This window comes from Erinaceus europaeus, chromosome 1 (genome assembly GCF_950295315.1).
Source record: "Erinaceus europaeus chromosome 1, mEriEur2.1, whole genome shotgun sequence".
Lineage (NCBI taxonomy): Eukaryota > Metazoa > Chordata > Mammalia > Eulipotyphla > Erinaceidae > Erinaceus > Erinaceus europaeus.
In genome coordinates, this window is record NC_080162.1 from 202,378,317 (window position 1) to 202,401,998 (window position 23,682).

The following is a 23,682-nucleotide window of genomic DNA, read 5'->3' on the forward strand; positions in this document are numbered from 1 at the left end:
CTTCAAGTTTGGGAGCTACTCTCTGCCCTAGTCCATATTCCTAGTCCTATTCTCAACTCTGACACCATCTTACTAGACAATATTTTTAGTTCACCTACACGTGAACTATCATGTTTTTGTTCAAGCAAAATTTACTAAAGTCATGGGCCTCTAGGAACATCAGTAAAATAGACTTCCTAGCTTCCTTCCACCTCAGGATCCCTCACCTTATCTGTTCTATAACTACTTTTCTGTTCCAGTTTATTAAACACTTTGCTCTGCTTTATATCTTACTGCCTTTCAGCTGCCAACTGACAAATGCTAGTATGATTTCATCCTTACTTCCCTGGGCAGACAACCTCATCAACGTGTCCTAGAATCTCATATCTCTCCTATCTCCAGAGCCCTGCCCCACTAGGGAAAGATAGAAACAGGCTGGGAGTAGGAATCCACCTACCAATGTTCATGTCTTGTGGAGAAGTAAATACAGAAGCCAGAACTCCCACCTTCTGCACCCCACAAAGATCTTTGGTCCTGATTCCCAGAGGGGAAGAAATGTTAGCAGAAAATGGCCAGAGGACTTTGAAATCCACTTCCATCAGGAATGATAGTCATAGAAATGACAGTCAATCCGGGGAGTCGGGCTGTAGCGCAGCGGGTTAAGCGCAGGTGGCGTAAAGCACAAGGACCCGCATAAGGATCCCAGTTCGAACCCCGGCTCCCCACCTGTAGGGGAGTCGCTTCACAGGCAGTGAAGCAGGTCTGCAGGTGTCTGTCTTTCTCTCCTCCTCTCTGTCTTCCCTTCCTCTCTCCATTTCTCTCTGTCCTATCCAACAACAACAACAACAATAATAACTACAACAATAAAACAACAAGGGCAACAAAAGAGAATAAATAAAATAAAATATTTAAAAAAAAAGAAATAACAGTCAATCCATATCCATGACCATGGGAGAACTACTGCAGTTTCCAATGGAGGGAATGGGGACACAGCACTCTGGTGGTGGGAACAGTGTGGAATTAACACCTGTCGTCCCATAATTTTGCAAATCTATATTGCGTCACTAATTTTAAAATAGATCTACAACAACAACAAAATAATAAAAGAAGAGGAGGGGACACAGAACTAAGAAGACATGGGGCAGGGGTAGACAGCATAACGGTTATGCAAAGAGACTCTCTTGCCTGAGGTTCTGAAGTCCCAGGTGCAATCACCCACACCGCCATAAGCCAAAGCTGAGCAGTGCTCTGGTGAAAGAAAAAAAGAAAGAAAAGGAAGAAGGAAGAGAGGAGGAGGAGGGGAAGAAGAAGAAGAAGAGGAAGGGGAAGAAGGAGGAAGAGGAGGAGAAGGAGAAGACAAGTCATTCAGTGCAGAATTTCTAGAGGGAAAATAGGCGGCCTATCAAAGTTCATCTTGCAAGGCTGCACAGAGAGATGAAAGACTTGATCAATAACCCAGAAGTCTCTGCAGCTTCAGTGTCTGCAGAGACATGAGCACTCACTGGCCCACTTCATGGCTCTAAGTCAAAGTCCCACTTCTTCTTCTTCTAGCCTTTGCCCTGCTTCCGTAGCCAGTCAACAGCGTCAGGTTGAGCCTGATGTCAAGTTTCGAGACCTCCTTTGAATCTGGAGAGGTGGCTGGGTTCAAGCCCCCACTCCCCACCTGCAGACTTCATAAGTGGTAAAGCTGGTCTGCAGGTGTCTCTTTATCTTCACTGTCTCCACATCCTTTTTCAATTTCACTCTGTCTTAATTTAAAAAAAAAAAATTGTGGCACAAAGCACAAGGACCAACCTCAGGATCCCAGTTCGAGCCCCCAGCTCTCCTTTCACAATCTCACTTCACAATCGGTGAAGCAGGTCTGTTGGTGTCTGTCTTTCTCTCCCCCTCTCTGTCTTCCCCTGCTCTCTCTATTTCTTGCTGTCCTATCCAACAATGACATCAATAGCAACAACAATAATAACTACAACAATAAAACAAGGGCAACAAAAGAAAATAAATAAATATAAAAAAATTTTTTTTTAATTCTTTTTTGGGAAAAAAGAAAGGAAAAAAAAATGATCAGGGCTGGGTGGTGGCACACCTAGTGAGAGCACATGTTACATTGTGTAAGGTCCCAGGTTCAAGCCCCCACTTCCTACCTGCAGGGGAAAAGCTTCACAAGTGGTGAAGCAGGGCTGCAGGAGTCTCTCTGTCTCTCTCCCTCTCCACCTCCCCCTTCCTCTCAATTTCTCAATTTCTGGCTGTCTCTATCCAGTAAATAAAGATAATGCAAACTATTTTTTTACAATGGCCGCCAGGAGCAGTGGATTTGTAGTACTGGTACTGAGCTCAGGCTGGGGAAGGAACATGATCAAGACCAGGAACCTAGACCCCCTTTTCTGATTTTAAATCCTGGACTGCCCCTCCCACCAAAACCCCGTCTCTCCCAAGGCCCCCCCATGCTCATAGGCAGACCTCCACCCCCACCCACCTCTGCTTGTACAGCCTGTCTTTCCAGGAAATCGTGCGTATTGCACAGGACTCCTGAGCGCTCTGCTGCTAGGATCTGTCACCACAGCCTTGATTTTCCTACGCTGCGACTGGGGCTGATGCCAGTGCCTCCGGCTGTCAGGTGCTTCTCTCCAGCCCTCAGTCACACTGCCCTCCCCTTCCCCCCTCGCCCACTCCCCGTGCCCCCCCCCCTGCTCCTGGCCAAGGCCAACTCGTGGCCCAGCTCAGGGGCATGTTGGCTGCAGCAGCATGGTGTCTGATTTTTCTCGCCTTCCTTGGAGACTCTTGAATGGGGAGGCAGAATATTGCCTCTTGGAACAAATCTGCTTTTGATCATGCAAATTAATGCCCGGTTAATGTAGGCAGGCTGTCAGTTTCACCAGTTAGGGGAAGAGAGAGAGAAAGACAGAGGGAGAGAGAGAGAGAGAGAAGGGGGAAAAAAAACAGATCCCACCACTGCAACTCAATGAGAATTTCTGCAGGAAGCTGTTACATCGGAGAGCAAGCTTGTCCTGAGAGCACAGTCTCTGGAGGAATCTCTCGGGTATGTTCTGAGCTCCGCAGATGTGACTAGCATTCTCTGGGTGGGGCCCCGCGTGGATGGTAGGCCGGTGTGGGTCTCTACCTGGACTCACTGGAGCCCTCCCCCCACCCACGCACTTCAGTCTTTGGGGAACTGGAGGGTATCAGGCTGTGGGAAGGGGGGCTTCCTGGGGGCACACTTCGGTGGTGGGCTGTGACAGCTGCCCCTCCTGTGGCTTCCCCACCCTGCGAAGGCTGACAGTGTGTGTGTCTGTGGACCTGGCTCAGCATGAGAAGAGCAGCATGTGTGTGCCACTGCAGTGATTCGGAACCCCGTCCCGTCTCGTCTCGGGTCAGATGAAGTGAGTCCGTATCCCCTGATCCTGCTTCCTCAGGAGCAGGTCAGGGACAGTAGCTTTGGGGACACCGCATCGTAACAGCAGAATTAAAGAGTGAAGCAAACACCCTGTGTTTATTGAACATGTACTCTTGCCAAGATGCCAGGGCATATTTGAATCTCCTCACTCTCTGCCTGAAGAGATTTACAGTTAACTTCCCTTCATAGACAGGAAGATCCTAGGGGACTCAAACTGCTCATGACTAGAATCCAAGGACCCCAGGATGCCCTTCTGCCCTGGTGGCATATGGGAACCGGGTATCAGGGGTGTAAGCTCTCTAATCTTTGTGCTGCCCTTGCTGGCAATGTCACTGTGGAAACAGTGACCGCCACTCCCCCCTTCTCCAAATGCCTCTGAAGGTTCATAGTAGAATTCCATCTCTCCATGGAGCCTGGATTAAACTGTACTTTAGTTGTTCACTCCTTCTCATTGTCTATTTTTTTAATATTATTATTTTGTGTTTATCTTATCACCAGGGTTATCAACAAGGCTGCATGCCTGCTCAAAGGCCCTGCCACTTTTGGTAGCCACTTTTATTTCCTTTTTACATTTATTTCTTTTTAAGTTATTTTTGTATTATCTTTATTTTATTTCTTGAGGAAAAATAGCCAGAAATCAAGGGGAAGAGGGAGATAGAGAGGGAGAGAAACCAAGAGACACCTGGGGTCCTGCTTCACCCCTGCAAAGCTTTCCCCCTGCAGATGGAGATCTTTATTTTTTAAAAAGACACGGACAGAGTGAACTGGAGAGGGAAGGGGCCCACAGGGAGAGAAAGAGAGACACCTGGCGCCCTGCCTCACCACCTGTGAAGCTTCCTGCTGCAGTTAGGGAGGAGCGTAGGCCCTTGTGTGGCAAGGTGTGCACTCTACCTGATGTACCGCCACCCAGGCCCTGTTATTATTTCTTTTTTTTTATCACCACTCAGGCTTCACTACCCTGGACCAGCTAGCTAGAGAGATCAAAGCAGGGACAAAATGATGGGAAGGGCACCAGAGTACGGAAGCTCCCTCCAGTGTGGTTGAAACAGGGCATAAGCACGGGCCGCGCTCACGGCAAAGCAAACTCACTACTGACGTGAGTTCTTTTGCTGCTCGCCTCTTACTCATTTCCTAGCTCCCTGCAGGACTCTTGAGATTCTAAAGGGTGGGGATTTAATTTTTGGTAGTAGTCCGAATACTGAGCATAGCATCTGGCACAGAGTAATGCCCTCATGAGTGTTGTGAAGTTAAACAAGAAGATACTGACTCCCTGCCCGAGGAAAACGTGGCCATTTTCTGCTGCTGATGTCCTGCTTCTCAGCACAGATGGGCAGAGAGGAGCTGGGCTGATATGGAAGGGCAAAGCACCCCGCAGAAGGAATCACTGGGGTTAAGACCCTAGAGAAGGTGACAAGATTGTGCCAACCTGGGGATCCCCCAACTAATGGACCTAGTCACTGTGGAGAGTTGAGGGTGGGGTGGAGAAGCCCACAGACCCAGCTCTGAATGCCCGTGGTGGGCAGGAAGAGGCAGAGCATGCAACTAAGTATGTGTACTAGTAGGATGTGTTGAAATAAGAATTCAAGAGGGCAGCCGTTCTGTTGTAGTCATGTGTTAGGCAAGATTCCGAGAATCCCTACAGGTTATGATCACGCCTGCTGGGTACAGGTGGCCCAAGAGCCTTCACTGTCCCTGCGCTGAACGTGAACACGTGGGGTCGTGGGTCAAGCACCCTGTTCAGAGCTGGTGCACCTGCAGGGATGACAAATTTGGGATGATCATTAGGCCTCTGGAGAGCTTCTCCCTCAGTGTATTTGGTGTTGCCTTACTACTTGTGGCTATCTGCCCAGCACATAATGATTAAAATCAAGTAAGGACGTGAGTAGAACTCAAAAACCTTTGATGTGGTGGCCCTGATGCTAGGCATATTCATTTGCATGTGTGTATCCAGCAGATGTCCATTGGTGATGACAAAGGGCCTAGAGTGAAGACCTGGTTTCTACAGGAAGGATGTAGAAAGAGGGCATCATTCATCACAGTAAGACTGAACTGGTTCTCAAGTCTGGTGTCTCCCTAAAATACTTTCTAGTCTGGAAAATAGTAGCCATCTCTTAGTTCACAGGGCCGTTTGAGGGTGAATGAGTTCCTTGAAGACTCCTAGACTAAATAAATCTTGACATACATCACATTCTCCAGACATGTATTCTTAAAATCCAGTAAAGATTCACTGAACACCTAACGCATATCAGATACTCTGGGAGGAGACAAACAAGCAGCCTCAGGGTTCCCATTCTAGTTTAGCAAGAAACGCAATAGACAAACACATACTATGTAAACCGGTATAAGTACTGAGGGTGACAGCAGAATAGAAGAGAGAGAGAGAATATCAGGGATGTGAATGATCTTTATTTCCAGGGGGCTCAGCAAGTTCTCTCCAAGGAAGCACACCTTGAGGGAAGTGAGACTATGAAACTCTGAGGAAGGACATTCCAGAAGATATACGTGCCCAGATGCTAAGGCAGGAGCATGCTAAGGCAGGGAGCAAGTGTGGAGAGGGCCTAAGCAGCAGGAGGTGAGGCCAGAGAGAAAGTAGGGGGTCACACCTGGCAGGGCCATGCTGCTCCTTGTCTGACCGTGGTTTTGATCCTGAATGGGATAAGACCACCAGAGGCCTCTGAGTGGAGAAATGGTATGATCTGAATTATGGTAAAGGGATTGCTGTGATTCTCAGGGACTTGTAGGGGACAAAGACAGAAGCAGGGAAAATGTTGGGGTCCATTTAAAAAATCTTGGAACATGATTATGGCATAAGAGGGGGAGAGAGGTGGCTGTGTTCTGGATACAGGGGGTAGTAGAGCCTTTGCGTTTGGATCAACGGGAGAATGGGAGAGACAGAGACGATAATGACTTCATTTTTCATTACGATCTTTTCTCTAGTTGCAACATTTTTTCTATTCTTATTTTATTGGGGGGATTTTAGTGGTTTATGTTCAACAGTAAAACATAGTAGTTGGTCCATGCGGAACATTTCTAAGTTTTACCCATAACACTAACCCCACAGCTATGTCTTCCTCTGCCACCATGTTCCATTCCAGGTCCTGAACACTCCTCCCCAAACACACACACACACACACACACACACACACACACACACACACATCTCCCAGAGTCCTTTACTTTGGTGCACTACACCAAAGAAATAAATGACTTTTGGTTAGAACATGCACATACAGAAGATTGAATTGTTATTTAGTTGAGATGGTGCAGGCAGATAAGATACTGGATGGGGGACCAGGGACATAGGGCAGACATATTAGTTCTTTTCTTTTCTTTTCTTTTTGCCTCCAGGGTTATTGCTGAGGCTCAGCGCCTGTACTACAAATCCACTGCCCCTGGAGGCCATTTTCTTTCCTTTGTTGTTGTTGCTGTTATTGCTACTGCTGCTGCTGTTGTCACTGTTGGATAGGACAGAGAGAAGTTGAGAGAGGAGGGGAAGATGAAGGAGAGAAAGATAGATGCCTGCAGACCTGCTTCACCACTTGCGAAGCAGCCGTCCTGCAGATGGGGAGCCTGAGGCTCGAACTCGAATCCTTGTGCTGGTCCTTTTGCTTCGCACTATGTGCGCTTAACCTGGTGTGTTACTTGCCTGGCCTCCTGTTCATTTTGTATATGTTAAAGATGAGAAACCGTGAGACAGTGCAGTGAAGATGTCAAATAGACCGTGTGCTGAAATGGTCAAGAGTTCAAGGGGGAAGTCTAAGTGGGACTTGTGAGGCTGGGCAGGAGGCACACTGGGGACATGTCAGCACGTAAGGCACTGGACACGTGCTGCGGACTTCATATTCCACTGCCGCTGCTTCTGAATTCCCTCCGCCAGTCAGCATCTGGGAGAGCTGCTGGCTCACTACACGGGAGATAGACCAGCTAGTGATATGGTCAGAAAAGGACGAATGGAGACGTGAAGTATGAAAGAAGCAGCCCAGTTAAGAATCACTGTGCCGACACACTGCTGCCAAGGACTGGAGGCTCCCCTTTGGTACCCTGCGTTGAATGGCACACTTCTCTAGTTATAGTTTAGTTCCGGAGATGAGGTCCTGTTGAGAGACATCACCTTCCTATGCAACTAGGCCAAGGAAATGTCTTCTTGAAAGCTTTAGAGGGAAACACAAAAGTAAGATGAACTGCCTTGATGAGTAAGGATCCCAGTCTAGAGATTTCGACTTCTAGCTAGGTGGGACTCAGACATTCGAGATAAAATCAGAAAGCTCTGAAAGATGCTTCTAGGAGAGAGCTTGGGAAGCCCTGAGAAGGTGACTAGAAAGGCAATTCTCTTTACAGCAGGCTGGTCAAGTCAGAAAACACAGACCATTCTCCGGTCGATCAGAGCCCCGCATCCACCACAGGAGACCCACCTTCTGGCTCTGGTGGGTGTCTTACCTACTATGGGTGGAAGGGGGAAGGAAATGGTTGTAATGGTGTGCTCCTTTCCACTTGTCTTTCTGCTTTATTTTCATTTTTAACGTTCTTGGGGCCAGGTAGTGGTGCACCTAGTTGAGCACGCATGGTACAAAGCACAAGGAAACAGGTTCAAGCTCCCGGTCCCCTTCTGCAGGTGTCTCTCTTTCTCTCTCCCTCTCTATCTCCTCCTAGCCTCTCAGTCTCTGGCTGTCTCTATCCAGTAAATAAAGATTAAAAAAACAATAATAATAATTTGTAATCTTCTTGCCACCAGAGTTATTGCTAGGGCTCAGTGCCACCATGAGGATTCCACTGTTCCAGTGGCCATATTTCCTGTTTGTTATAGATAGAGACAGAAAGAAATAGAATAGTGGGGAAAGAGAAAGACCAACATCTACATCACTGTTCCACCATTCATGACGCTTGCAGGTGAGGACTATGTGGGGGCCGGGGCTTTCAGGTGAGGACCAGGGGCTTGAACCCAGGTCCTTCCACATGGAAATCTCTACAAGGTGCATGGCCACTCAGCCGCCTTCCTACATGTCTAGAATGACACCAAGACCTCTGGGAACATACCAGTTGTCCTTCATTGCTCTAAACTCATAGAGGAATGGGATGGAATGGCAGAGAGAACCAGAGCTGCAAGAGCATACTCTCTGCCACAAAGGTCCCTATATCCTTTCCTGCAAGGAAACCTTAAATGAGGAGTTGCATGGTAAAGAACCCAGGTCAATGCCCATTTCTGCCCACTCTGCCCAGGCCAGGTGAAGACCCCCTTCACCAACGTTAAACATTGCTGCACATGGATGTTTTATGCTGACTTAACATACTTGTGCACACGTAGATAATGTGTAGTGAAATAACTCACTGTGCTATCTTTTTACTGATGAGGGGATCCACTGAAAGTAATCTTTTTTTAAATTTTTATTATCTTTATTGATTGATTGGCTAGAGACAGCCAGAAATTGAGAGAGAAAGGGAAGATAGAGAGGGAGAGAGACAGAGAGACACCTGCAGCCCTGCTTCACCACTTGCAAAGCTTTCCCTCTCCAGATGGGAACCAAGGGCTCAAACCTGGGTCCTCGCCGATTATAACATATGCGCTCAACCACACACACCACCACCTGGTCCCCATCAAACATAATTTATACTTTGAAGACGAAAACTCAGGGCTAATGGTGGTGAGGAGCAAGCACCTGCTGGGAGCTTTCCTTTGGCTGGTCAAGCTCAAGAGTTAAGCTCTAGTCTCTGAAGGTAAAATCAGGTTTCACATCAGTGCTGCACAACAACATGGACTGAAGTGAGCAGAAGCTAACGGCTGTGCTTGGCACCATCCCCAACACACACACACACACACACACACACACACACACACACACACACACACACACACACACGTACACAGGCACCCCCACACAGGCACAAAGTGGTGCTTTAATTGCTGCTGTCAGTCCCCTAAGTGAATTCTACCAGCCAAGGTGACAGTGTCTTGCACAGGACACCTGTAGGAATGGCCCTTTTCTTACTTGATTGCAGCTGTGCTACCCTGTGCTCAACACCATAGACAGAGATCCCTATGAAGCACCTGTCCTCTCATCCTCTCACTGTCTCAGGCTCGGTGGCCAGTGTTCCAGGTTTGACAATCGGCATCTCGATGAGGAAGGATGGGGGAGCCAGAGGAGAACATGCTGGGCCTTCTCCCGGCTGAGCCACATCCCAGAGACCGTCAAGAGCTAGTCAGGGCTGGAAGTCTGTGTTGCAGCAGATAAAAAAAAAAAAAAAAAAAAAAAAAAACCTCACCGCTTCTTCCCGCGTGACTGTTTCCAACTAGCCACATGATGCTGCCTTCTGGCCAGGTGTGTGGGACCCACTTTACTGGGTCGGAAAAGCGGTCTGAACCCCACCAATGTGTCCTGGAGCTCTGCTTCCCCAGAGCCCTTCCCCACTAGTGAAAGAGAGAGACAAGCTGGGAGTATGGATTGACCTGTCAACACCCATGTTCAGCGGGGAAGCAATTACAGAAGCCAGACCTTCCACCTTCTGCATCCCACAATGACCATGGGTCCAGACTCTCAGAGGGATAAAGAATAGGAAAGCTATCAGGGGAGCAGATGGGATACAGAGTTCTGGTGGTGGGAATTGTGCAAAGCTGTGCCCCTCTTATCCTATGGTTTTGTCAATGTTCCCTTTTTATAAATAAGACGTTTTAAAAAAATTAAATAATAATAATAATAAGCGGTCTGGTAAAAACCAGTATACAGATTGTCCTTCTAGGACCGGGAGATGGCACCCGGTCACCTCTACCGTAGGGCACCCGGTCACCTCTACCATCCTGTAGGGACAGGGCACCCGTGGTCTGGAGGCTTGAGGCTGCCGAGCTCCCTGGCCAGGCTCTGCACATGCTTCCCACAGTGATCCACTTACATGTGTAATCATGTGTGATTACATGTGATTACATGTATGGAATGCAGCATACATGTGCGGGGGTGTCTGTGTTGTGCGAAATTCCGTGGGCATCTTATTTCTGAACCTCTCCTCTGTAGCACCACCTCTCAAACTTGCTATCAAGCCTCTGCACAAAGGATTTTTTTTTTTCCAGAGACTGTTTTGCTAACTATCAACAGCAGGTCAGTTCACTGAAGAGTCTTGACCAGGTGGCGCACCTGATTGAGCACACATATCACAATGAACAAAGACCCGGGTTCGAGCCCCCCACCCCACCCCGGTCCCCACTTGCAGGGGGGAAGCTTTGTGAGTGGTGAAGCAGTGCTGCAGGTGTCTCTCTGGCTCTCTTCTCTATCACTCCTTTCCCTCTCAGTTCCGGCTGCCTCTATCCAATAAATAAATAAAGATAAAAAAAATTTTTTAAAAGAGTCTTGACCAAGGTCATAGCCAACAGGGGTCTGCCTACCTTCACAGCCTTTGCTCTGCTGATGAGTCCGTCGTCCTGCGAACTCCCAATGAGCAGGTCAACCTTGGTCCGAGGAGACCTCTGCAGTGCTCTGGAAGGGGATTCTCGGAGGTACCGGCCATCAACTACGGGGCCCCAGTAGTGGAAAGGACCGCTCACTGCCAGAAGCTGCGGAGAATGTAGAGAGATGCCATTATTTGTGTGGATTCTCTCTCTCTTTAATTTTAAAAATAACATCTCTTTGAGATGTATTTAAATCATGAGACACAGAGCAGGAAGCAAGCCAAGGGCCTTACACACAGAGAAGTCCTGTGCTCTACTGCTGAATCTCCTCCCCAACTGTACTTACATTTTTGTTATTAGGGATTTAATATTGATTTACAAAATTGCAAAATAACAGGGATATAATTTGGCACTGTTTTCACCACCAGAGTTCTGAATTCCCCACTCCCTCCACTGGAAGCTACAGCAGTTCTCCTCAGGTTGCAGCTATGGGCTGACCATTATTTCCACAACTGTCTGTCTATGTTTGCATGTACTTGTCCATTTTCCCCTGGGGTCCCTTCTACTCTTCCTTTCCAAGTCACATCCACATGTCCCTCCCTTTTTCCTCCTCTCTCTCTGTCTCTCTGGGCCCTGATGGAGTTAGAGTTCAGAGCCCTCTGATCATTTTCCCTTATCACTTCCCTCCCACTGGGAGGATGGACCAAAATTCTTTATGAGGTGCACAAGGTGGGAGGTCTGGCTTCAGTAATCGCTTCTCCACTGAACATGGATATTGGCAGATGGATCCACACCCCCAGCCTGTTTCTGTTTCCCTAGTGGGGCAGGGCTCTGGGGTGGTGAGGTTCCAGGACACATGGGTGAGGTCATCTGCTCAGGGAACTATACTTTTTTTTTTTTCTTCAATGTTTCTAAAATAATCTGTTACATTCCTTCTCTTAGTCTGTTCTTAACTCTAATGACTATTGATGTTGGTTATCCATCTGGAGTCCTATTGGAAAATCAGAGTAGAATGACTCAAGCAACAGGTGGGGGACACCAGGTGACAATGACAGGGGTGCAGAAGGTGACTGTTACTTCGAGCAATGGTTGGTCTCCAAGGGTGTTTCTGAGCCTCCCTGGGGAGGCAGCAACCAGTTCAATTGGGAGGACCATTGAGCCTAAGCCATGGTGTGTGTGAGAAAGGCAGCAGCCCACAAGGAAGTTAATCAGCTTGAGTTATATGCTGAGGAGCCCACATTCAGGGATCTGAAGTAGAGATCCAGCCATCAGCTCAGGAGACTGAAGCTTCTGCCTGCCTCTTCCTTTCATGAGCATAAGAAAGCATGTGGGTTGTAAGAGGGGGGTTGCAGGCTGAGTAAGAGGCACAGCTTGTGCTATTTCAGGGTCACAAGTGGCTCAAGTCACTGGCCATCAGTTTTGACAGTTCACACAATAAACTGACCTGACAGAGTAGCACCATGATCCCGGCCCAGGGAAGGCCCTTTGCCTATGTCACTTCATTTTCTTCTACTCTACAGAGTCCTGCCCCCATTATTATAACTTTATAGATAAAACCAAGTGTACAGGGGGAGATCAGTGCACCCTGGCTCACCTGTCCCTGGCGGAAGAGGTGCTATTAGGAGAGTCTTAGTTAGGGAGTGATCTCTCGCTTGGTCTAGTCCACCCACGGCACATACAGGGCCTTAGAGTCGGGAAGTGTGCGCCCAGTCCCAGCTGATCATCCTGCACCATCTAAGTGGCCCTGGGAGAGCACTTCCCCTTTCCAGACCTGGTTTTCCACTTGCAAAATCTCAGAGAATGTCCCTCCCTGACTCACACACAAGTGCCCACCTTAGTCTGGGCATCATTGAGGACGCGGGCAGGTTTCTGGCGGAGGCAGGTCACCATTTCTTGGGTGGATAAGCTGGGGCACCCGACGTCCTTGGCCAAAGCAGCTGCCTGCTGCTGTGCCCTCTCCTGACTGATGACAGCGGCCGGGGAAAGCACAGAACCACCCTGGAAGAGAAAGAAGATGCAGGGTCCATCTTTGAGTTCAAACCTTTCCGCTGTTCAACCCAGACAACTCAGGACTACATCAAGGCCCTGCCTGACTGCACGTAATCAGAGTGCAGGACCCGCTGGGGTGCTCACAGGTGTTGAGAGCTCAGGACTGGTCGACATCATGCCAGCACACTGCTCCCTTGAGTGTGTGCCTCTCCAGGCCTCGTGAACTCATCAGCAAAGTGAGAGCATCCGACTGAATGATCTGCAGATTTGGTTGGAAGTTTTTAACAGGAGGCAGGTGGGGTGAGGATAAATAATGGTTTATATAAATAGACTTTTTGCCTGAGGCTCCGAAGTTCCAGGTTCAAGTTCCTGCATCACCATAAGCCAGAGCTGATCAGTGCTCTGGTTTAAAAAAAGAAAGAAAGAAAGAAAGAAAGAAAGAAAGGAAGGAAGGAAGGAAGGAAGAAAGAAAGAAAGAAAGAAAGAAAGAAAGAAAGATAAAAGGACATTTTTGAACAGAGACAAAGATCATAATTGCACAAGTTCTATAAAAGTATGGGATATTCAAAAGTTCTGACTAAATGAATGGTAGTAGCCCATCCACTGTCCCCTGTGACAGAGACTGTTCAAAAGACTATAGCCCTGCCGCAAACCTGCTAAGTCTGTTATTCACAACTGACTCTGGGGCCCAGCTGAATCTGCAGGCTGCTTCTGCCTCTTTAAAGTCCATCACCTTTTCCCAGACTCCTCAAACAATGGGACAGCAACGCTGCTCAAGCAACTTAAAAACTGAACTTCCAGAGAGGGTGTTATGTGTGATCAACCATTGTTAAAGTGAACAGACGTGTATATAAATCTGTTGAAAACCTCAATATCTAAGACATGTCCCCTCTGAGAGGGTAGGTAGTACAAATGAGGTTCTAGAAGGTAGATCTGAGGGGCCTGGATTGATAGTGGAAGCAAGTCATCTGTTGTGTGTGGAAGAGGAGGTGGGAGGAGAGGAGAGTCCTGGTGAGGAAATGAGCTCAAGGCTCATCCTCTGGGGACATCTCCACCTCAGACACCAGCTGCTCACTATGGAGTCTGATCCAGGAGAACCTGGGCTGGGGCTGGAGCTGGGGCTGGGGCTGGGGCCTGGACCACCAGTGCTACCATTAAAGATGCTACCGTCATGGTGGAAGTGTCAGCCATCCAGCATGGTGGACGGCAGATAATAGGTTACCTCAAGAGCTTTCCTCCTTTTCCAATGGATATTCACTGCAGCTGTAGGATGAACTGATTCCAAATATGGAAATCAAGAAATAGGGGGCATCAAGTGGCTTGAGCAAAAGTAAGAATCTTGGAAGGGGAAGAAGATGTCTGTGGATTCAGACAGCTGGGTTCAGGGTCCTCGGAGAGAAGTAGATGGTTCTAGTTCTACAAACACCGTCTGTTAGGGGGACTGGAGAGGGGAGCTCCACGGCCAGGGACTATATGGATTATGTTTGCTTGTTTGTTTTTTTTTTAAAGCCATACCTTTGGCTTGATTTTTTAAAAAAATTTTTTAATATTTTATTTTATTTATTCATTCCCTTTTGTTGCCCTTGTTGTTTTATTGTTGTAGTTATTATTGTTGTTGTCATCGTTGTTGGATAGGACAGAGAGAAATGGAGAGAGGAGGGGAAGACAGAGAGGGGGAGAGAAAGACAGACACCTGCAGACCTGCTTCACCGCCTGTGAAGCGACTCCCCTGAAGGTGGGGAGCCGGGGTTCGAACCAGGATCCTTATGCCGGTCCTTGTGCTTTGCGCCACGTGCACTTAACCCGCTGCGCTACAGCCCGACTCCCTGTTTGCTTGTTTTTTAAGAAGACAACATTAACCTACCAAGTTGTTCCAGATGGAAATAGTTTACTTTCAGACAGTGGGAGAAAGAGGTAGCTTTGTTTTGAATTCTTGTGACTGTTGGTAGGTGTGCTTTCTCCCTCTCTCTCTCTCTCTCTCTCTCTCTCCCTCCCTCCCTCTCTCCCTCTCCCTCTCCCTCTCCCTCTCCCTCTCCCTCTCCCTCTTATTTTATTTTTTTTGCCTCCTGGGTTATTGTTGGGGCTCAGTGCCTACACATCCACTTCTCCTGGAGGCTATTTTTCTGTCCATTTTATTGGGTAGGACAGAGTGAAGTTGAGAGGGGAGGGGGTAGATAGAGAGGGAGAGGGAAAGACAGGTTAGGTGTGTTCTCCAGTGACAAAGTACCAACTCTTTTGAGGATCACTGAATATACTTTGTTCTAGCAGAACAAACTCACAAAGACACACACAACATACACACACAGACACAACTACATGTTGAAGATAAGAATTCATGGCCAAAGTCCCATGTTCTAATGTTCTAAATTGACTACAGATTGAACTGGAAAATGCAGGAGTGCTGAATTAGGCTCATATACCCTGCTTCCTAAAGAGTAGGCTGTGAGGAAAATAAATTTCAGGATGGGACCCTCTTATGCTTTAAACATCTTCTATGGCTGTAAAAAAAAAAAAAAAGCAGAGTTTCTGACACGGTGAGGAAGCCGTGAAAGGTGTGGGTTGCACTGGTGGTGGTACAAGGTGGCTTAGAGAACTTTCATTGTTCTTACAGTGTTTAGTTTTAATCAAGCTTTCTGAAGGAAACCTCTGTCTTTATGGAAAAATCAGTAATTATGAAAGCTAAGGGTCTGCTCAGCCTTCACGTTAATGTACTGGATTGGGGACAACAAATTGAGGGTGTGTGGAAGGGGTGCTGTGCAGAGTTATATTTGGGGAACAGTCAGGCTCCAACTCCTGTCTTATTTCTGGGTGGCCGGACCTTTGTAAGGGATCTGATAGCTGGAGACCTCATTTTCCTCTCCTGTAAGTGAGGTAGTAAGCCACACTTCACGGGACCATTGGAAGGGTGGGTGGTGGTGGGTGTCCTCTGTATGGGGGAGGGTATAGCAACCCCCTCCTGCAGAGCCCCTGGGGTGTGAAGGCAGCAGGTTCTTCTCAGCATGCCCCGTCATGCCAGCAGCTACCCAGCTTGACTCAGCCTCTATCTGCTTCTGCCCTAGTTATCAAATGGTAACAAGTTTCCGTTTGCTGATTGGTTTTTTTTTTCCTAAGTAAAAATAGTATAGGGTGAAACCACAACCGCTGACCACTGCTTTTTCTTTCTGAAGCCTCTGAGCATTGTAAGATACCTTGACTTGAGTTAGGCACTGCTGTCACCTTGGAGTCATGGCCTGCCCTGATGATCACACAGGGACAGTCACACATAGTCACAGAGAAGAAAATACATTCAGAAAGGAGACACGCCATCACAGATACAGAAACACACCCTCTGAGTCATAGAAAAACACGCAGAGACACACGCATACAGATACCCTCAGAAACACAGACACACTCACATACCCACATACTTAGGTATCTACACTCAAAAACACATGATCACGGACAGAAACACACACACACACACACACACACAGTTCTGCATAGAGTCACAGATGAAACATAAAACTCAAGCCCATGTGCATCAGACAGATGCATGCAGACAGCATACTCAGAAACAACACAATGACAAACAGCAGCATGGACTCTCACAGAGACACACTGAATCTCAGGCGTACAGACAAACACATGCACATCAGACTTTCTTCAAATGGGCACCTCAGTGTTTACTTAGCAGGAACTTTCCAGGAAGAAATAACTGATGAGAATAGCTACTAAGCTGTGTCTGAGTCTCTCTCTCTCTCTCTGTATGTGTGTGTGTGTTACACTTTTCATGGCAAAGGCAACTTTTGGCGTTCTCTTAAGGGGGATCTTTGAGTCAGAGGAAGCAGCTCTGCTTGGAAAGTGGGTCATCTAGAAGGTCCTAGTTCTTTCTTGCTTTTTCTTTCCATCACTCCCTAACTTTCCCTTAACTGCTGCCTCTCCTGCTCTCCCCCCACATAGATTTCTCATCTATGAGATGACATTTCCCTCATGGGTGAAGAAGGGCTGGGTGGGTGGAAAACTCAGGACTTCTCTCTAGCACTACGTCATAGAATCAAGGAGTCAATGCGTGCACAACTCTGTGTGTGTGTGTGTGTGTGTGTGTGTGTGTGTGTGTATTAACACCATTCCAGCAAACCAAAGGTCTGTTTCCCTACCCCCAACCCCTACAGTGAAGCTGAACACATACCCCTCCCTCTCCCCCCAGGGATTTTTACTTTTTTACTTTGGTGCAATCCTCCAGACTCAGGCAAATTCTACTTTGCATTCCCCTTTCTGTTCTTCTTTCTCAGCTTCTGTTTATGAGTGGGACCACCCCATACTCATCATTTTTTTTCTGACTTAGCTCATTTAACATAAGTCCTACTCGCTCCATCCAAGACGGGTCATGTGCAGAACTCTCCCAGCACCCTGCACATTGGTGTAACCCTGATGGATGGCTGCCATTACAGATAGTGCTTATTCTGTTCCATTCCAGTCGGCTGTGCACAGAACTCCACATTTATAGCCCAGAAAAACTCCAAGAGTTGAATTTGGCCTTATCTCAGCTTTTGAAAAATATTTATTTAATTATTATTTTTAGTATGATAGAGACAGTGTGAAATTGAGAGGGAGGGAAGACAACGTGAGAGAGAATGACAGACCTGCTTCACCACTTGTGAAGTGTCCTCCCTGCCAAGGAAATAGGGGCTTGCAACTGATCCCTGTGTGCTCAACTGGTTTACACCTCCACCCGGCTCCTTCAACTTCCAAATGACAGAACTCAGGGTCAGGTTTGTCTCATGTCTCACCACAGGGGAGATGAACTGGATCTGAATCCAGACAGTTGAGTCCTTACTCCATATTCTGTTTTTAATCAGTGATTTAATATTTATTTATAAAACCCTAAGATTAAGCGCAGGTGGCGCGAAGCACAAGGACCGGGTGTAAGGATCCCAGTTCGAGCCCCCGGCTCCCCACCTGCGGGGGGGGGGTGTCATTTCTCAAGCGGTGAAGCAGGTCTGCAGGTGTCTGTCTTTCTCTCCCCCTCTCTGTCTTCCCCTCCTCTCTCCATTTCTCTCTGTCCTATCCAACAACAATGACATCAGTAACAACAATAATAACTACAACAATAAAACAACAAGGACAACAAAAATAAAGGAATAAATTTTAAAAAATAAAACCATAAGATAAAAGGGGTATAATTCGATACCATTCCCACCACCAGAGTTCCGTGACCCCCATGCCCTCCATTGGGAACTGAAGTGGTTTTCCAAGATCTCAGAAATGGGTTGACTGACTATCTATCTGTCTGTCTATCTATCTATCTATCTATCTATCTATCTATCAAATCTATTTTTGCCCATTTTTTCTATGATCTTATCTTCTCTTCGTTTCTAAATCACACATACCCTATTACAACTTCCAAGTGGTCTTTCTATTTTCTTCTTCTTTGTCAAGGTCCTGATGGAGTTGGGGGGAATTCAGAGCCCTCTGGTCATCTTCCCCAACAATTCTCTCCCTCTGGGAGGATGGACCAAATTTCTTTATGGGCTGCAGAAGGTGGAAGGCCTAGCTTCTGTAACTGCTTCTCCACTGGACATGTATGTTAGCATGCTGACCCATACCCCCAAGCCTGTTTCTATTTTTCCCTTGTGAGGCAGAGCTCTGGAAAGGTGAAGTTCTGGGACACATTGGTGAGGTCATCTGTCTAGGGAGTTCAGGATGGAATCATAGTAGCATCTGCAACTTGATGATTGAAAGGTACTAAGATATAAAGCAGGAGAAAATGTTTAGTAAATGGAAACTAAAAACTAAGAAAAGAACAGATTAGAGATTTTAGCACGGAAAGAAGCTAGAAAGTCTATTTTAGGTATGTTTTGGGGGGCTCAGAACTTTAATAATTTTTGCTTGAGCTTGATAGTTAACATGGAGTTGGACTAGAAATATTGTCTGGAAAGATGATGTCAGAGTTGTGAAGAAGGCTAGAAAACTGAATTAGGGCAGAGAGTATCTATTTTCTTCATCTCCCATACTTGAAGAAAATATACAAATGCAATTAACAGTTTACTACATCAATCTGACTCAGTGCTTATGTATATTAATATTTCTTAGTTCCATATTTTAACCACTATGCATCACTAGTCTCATGTCTGTGGCCATCTCTCCTTTTCTTTTTTTGTGAGCCTGAAATCAAAGCAAAGTGAAAAAACCGTGGCATGGGAGTCAGGTGGTAGTGCAGCAGGTTAAGTGCAGGTGGCGCAAAGCACAAGGACTGGGGTAAGGATCCCAGTTCGAGCCTCCAGCTCCCCACCTGCAGAAGAGTCACTTCACAAGCAGTGAAGCAGGTCTGCAGGTGTCTGTCTTTCTCTCCCCCTCTCTGTCTTCCTCTCCTCTCTCCTGTTCTCTCTGTCCTATCCAACAATGATGACACCAACAACAACAACAACAACAATAACTACAACAATAAAACAACAAGGGCAACAAAAGGGAATAAATAAATATTTTTTAAAAAATTTGGTTCCACCCCACTTCCCCAGAGCCCTGCCCCACTAGAGAAAGATAGAAACAGGCTGGGATTGCAGAAGGTAGAAGGTCGGGCTTCTGTAATTGCTTCCCCGCTGAACATCGGCGTTGACTGGTCGGTCCATACTCCCAGTCTGCCTCTCTCTTTCCCTAGTAGGGTGTGTCTCTGGGGAAGCTGAGCTCCAGGACACAGAGGGATAGAGAATTCGAAAGCTATCAGGGGAGGGAGTGGGATATGGAGAATAGGTGGTGGGAATTGTGTGGAATTGTACCCCTCCTACCCTATGGTTTTGTTAATTAATACTTTCTTAAAAAAAAAAAGAAAAAGAAAAAAGAAACAGGCTGGGAGTGTGGATCCACCTGCCAATGCCCATGGCCAGCAGAGAAGTAATTACAGAAGCCAGACCTTCCACCTTCTGTACCCCACAATGACCCTGGGTCCATGCTCCCAGAGGGATACAGAATAGGAAAGCTTCCAATGGAGGGGATGGGACACATAGTTCTAGTGGTGGGAATTGTGTAGAATTGTACCCCTCTTATCTTTTGGTCTTGTTGATCATTATTAGATCAATAAAAAAAGAAAGAAGAAACTGGTTCCAAGTGCCCCAGCACCTCAGTAATATGGCCTGGGACTCAGGTGGCGGATACTGAATGAGTGAGCTAGTAATAGTGTGAGTGGGGGTGTGGCTTGACGAATGATAGATAGATAGATAGATAGATAGATAGATAGATAGATAGATATAGATAGATAGATGAACCAATGGATGAATATATGCATGGGTGAAGGGTGGATAATGGATGGAAATGAATGGCTGACTGGTGACTGGATGGATGGATGGATGGATGGATGGATGGACGGACACATGTACCAATTAATTCCCCACACTGAGGAGAACCATTTGCACAGATGGGGCATAGAGTTATAAACATGGAAGGACATGAAAGCCAGTGTAAGTAAGAGGCACAATTTAGGTGGTAACGCTTGGGATGTAGGGCACATATCCCCACAAGCAACGGGGAGTCAGTAAAGACTTTTTTTTTTTTTACATTTATTTTATTTATTTATTCCCCTTTGTTGCCCTTGTTGTTTTATTGTTGTAGTTATTATTGTTGTTGTCATTGTTGGATAGGACAGAGAGAAATAGAGAGAGGAGGGGAAGACAGAGAGGAGGAGAGAAAGATAGACACCTGCAGACCTGCTTCACCGCCTGTGAAGTGACGCAGGTGGGGAGCCGGGGTTCGAACCGGGATCCTTATGCCGGTCCTTGTGCTTTGCGCCACCTGCGCTTAACCCACTGTGCTACAGCCCGACTCCCTAGTAAAGACTTTTGAGCAGGACTCACAAAAGTATTTTCCCTACCTATTTGGGAGGGCTACTGGTTTATAACACAGAGGCTGTTGGGCCTGTGTGGTGGTGCTCCTGGTTGAGTGCACATGTTACAGTGCTCAAGGAAGGACCCAGGTTCAAGCCCCCAGTCTGCACCTGCAGGAGGAAAGCTTCACAAATGGTGAAACCGTGCTGCAGGTGTCTCTCTGTCTCTCTCCTTCTCTATCTCTCCTTCCTCTCAGTTTCTGGCTAATTCTATCAAATAAATAAATCAAGATTTTTTTAAAAGGTCCTGATGTTGACACACAGGAATGACCTCTCATCTCCCCATAATAAGTGTCTTCAAGACACTCTCTTCTCTAACTGGAACCTTTTCTACCATCACGCACCAGGAGCCCAGAGCCCAGAATTTTAGGAGTGTTCTTAAATCCTTCACCTCCTCTTCCCATCCTCAGTACAGAAATGGTGCCTGGCACTCAGGAGGCTCTCAATAAAGTGCTGAGCTTTGAAAAGCCTCCTGAAGATGGACTTCTGATGGCAGAAGGTCAAGATAGTTATTACTTTAGCCTTCAGAACCCAACTCAGTGCTTGTGCACAGTAGGCTTTCACCGATACCAGTGGCACAGAAAGGGCCAAGACACAGTGTGTGTGGTGGCAGTACTGGCTGAGCGGTTGAATCAATAGAAGGTAGCAGCTTCTGAAGTAGCAAACACGGCAGAAGCTCCTATGTCTGCAGAGAAAGGGATGTGGTGTCACCCAGAGTGTCATGGGCAGCACCAGAATGGAAATTAGCCCCACCCCAGAATGTTTCCCTGAGGACACGGACATGTAGATGAGCTGAACTGCGGGTACCTTGAGCAGCCAAAAGCATTCATGGCAAATTCTGGCAGCAACAGCAGAAATAGACATCTGCCGATTGTCATACATCCAAATCAATCTCGGTATTTTTGTTTTGTCTTCTGCATGGAAATAATCGTTTTGCTCCCTATAAGCACGGGTCCTAGTCCAATTTGTAACACCTCAAATGTGGCAGAACTTCAATCAAGAAATAGTTTAATACAACTCTCCTCCTGAAACCTTTGTCTTAAAGGAATCAGAGCTCACTTCTCACATCTTGATAGGGGTCAACCATTCTTAGTTTAAGCTGGTGAAGGCCTAGAAGATTTGGATGAGTACAACAAAGGGAACATCTTAGCCCTTGCAAATGGCTTTTAACCATGATTCAGAGATGTTGCACTTGCTTTAAAGGGCCTTAGAACAAATTCAGGACATGAATTCCAAACTAAGCAGGCATGTAAAAGGAAGGGGTGAACAAGGCTTGTGCTTCTTTTGTGGAGAAATGTGCATCGGCACAAAACACCACATGTCGTTAACCTCTATTCAGTTCTCTCAGCTTCAGACTGCCCAACCCGCAGATTTGCTGAAAGAACTCTGAAATATGCTCTCTGTGGACTGGGCATGAGGCCTGGCACAATGCAAATGGTCAGCTGGCTTCTATGCCTTCTTATCTCTTAGTTCTGTCAGTACAACCAGTAGGACTACAGCAAACGTTTGAGAGAGGTAAAATATAAAGTAGGTGTAGTATAATAAGAATGCACAACCTTTAAAAGGAAGAATGGTTGGACCAGTGCCACAGCGGTTGTGCATCAGAGTCACATGCCTGAAGCCCAAGACATACAGGTTCAATCCTCAGCACAAGGCTATGCCAGTACTGAACAACACCCTCTTCTCTCTCTCTTCCTTCCTCCCTCCCTCTCTCCCTCCCTCTCCCTGTCGCCCTCCCTCTCTCTCCCTCTCCCCCTCCCTTCCTCCCTCTCTCCCTCTCTCTCTCTCTCTCCTTCCCTCCCTCCCTCTCTCTCTCCCCCTCTCTCCCGCCCGCCCTCTCTCCTTCCCTCCCTTTCTCCTTCCCTCCCTCTCTCTCCCTCTCTCTCTCCCTTCCTCCTTCTCTCTCTCTCTCTCTTGCTTCCTCCTTCCCTCTCTCCCTGTCTCCCTCCCTCTCTCTCTCCCTCTCCTTCCCTCTCTCCCTCTCTCTCTCCCTCTCCTTACCTCTCTCCCTCTCTCTCTCCCCTCTCTCCTGCCCTCTCTCCTTCCTTCCCTTTCTCCTTCTCTCCCTCTCTCTCCCTCTCTCTCTCTCCCTCTCTCTCCCTTCCTCCCTCCCTCCCTCTCCCTGTCTCCCTCCCTCTCTCTCCCTCTCTCTCTCCCTTCCTCCCTCCCTTTCTCTCTCCCTCTCCTTCTCTGTTCCTTTCACTCAAGAAAGCTAAGTAAAGGCATATTTCCAACTGTTTTAGTCCAGGTTCACCCCCCATACCACCATAAGCCAAACCTGAGCATTTCTCTTGGGGTTAAAAAAAATTTTTTAAAGGAAAAGGGAAAACAGTTAAAATTTTTGGCAATACCTCTCAAGAGTTAATTGGGCCACTCATGCACATTCTTATTTGAACCTCAAAACCCTATAAATACTGTTGGCCCCACTTTACAAAAGAAGAGGCTGAGGTTCAGAGCAAGTAGGTACAGGTTTCAGGATCCTACAGGACCCTAGGGCCGACCCTGACAGAGTTGGGGTGATAAAGCACAGACTGTGTCATGGTGTGTCATGGGGCCTGGCAAGCACCTACAACAAGCCCGTGAAGCTCCACTCACAAGGAGGAGGAAGGTGGAGAAATGCATAAGGAGACATTTGCAGAGCTGGCCAGGGTCATGGGAAGGAAGGGGCAGGAGACCCACGCGGGATCCAGTCTCAATGTGCTGCTTGGCGAAGCACCTTGCGTGCTGTGGTGATCTGCGCAGCCCGGGGAAGCTACGCCTAGACAACACAGGATGCACCCTGCCTGGCTCTGCTGTCCCCTCCCCGTGGTGTCAGGGTCTGCTCTCCCCTCAGCTGTCATTTCTGCAGTCTCACCCACAAACCCGAAACCTCCCAGGACGTAGAAGAACCCCATGGGCTTTAAAAATAAAAACACACTGGTTATTTATTTATTCAGCAGCCTTTTTGTTACACTGCCCACTTTATTCTAGAGAATGGGAAGGTATATGCAGGGAAGAACTTCAAACGAGTTGAGCCCTTGACGGCACCTCCAGCAGGAGGCTGAGGATTCAGATCTTGTCTCCGAGACGCCTCCGTGGCTTTTAACTGATATTGTA

The 23,682-nt window shown here is 47.3% G+C and overlaps 2 protein-coding genes across 2 annotated transcripts in view; one reads left to right on the forward strand and one right to left on the reverse strand.

The window, feature by feature from the left end:
• TG (thyroglobulin) overlaps positions 1 to 23,682 on the reverse strand; it is a 302,611-nt gene that overhangs the window by 39,948 nt on the left and 238,981 nt on the right. The window contains exons 42-43 of the mRNA XM_060202376.1: positions 12,576 to 12,740; positions 10,740 to 10,907 (exon numbers count right to left, since the gene is read on the reverse strand). Coding sequence (XP_060058359.1) covers positions 10,740 to 10,907; positions 12,576 to 12,740 — 333 coding nt within the window. The remainder of the gene's footprint in view (positions 1 to 10,739; positions 10,908 to 12,575; positions 12,741 to 23,682) is intronic.
• The window catches only part of SLA (Src like adaptor), an 80,893-nt gene continuing 60,106 nt past the window's right edge, over positions 2,896 to 23,682 (forward strand). The window contains exon 1 of the mRNA XM_016187589.2: positions 2,896 to 3,016. The gene's annotated coding sequence lies outside the window, so the exon portion shown is untranslated. The remainder of the gene's footprint in view (positions 3,017 to 23,682) is intronic.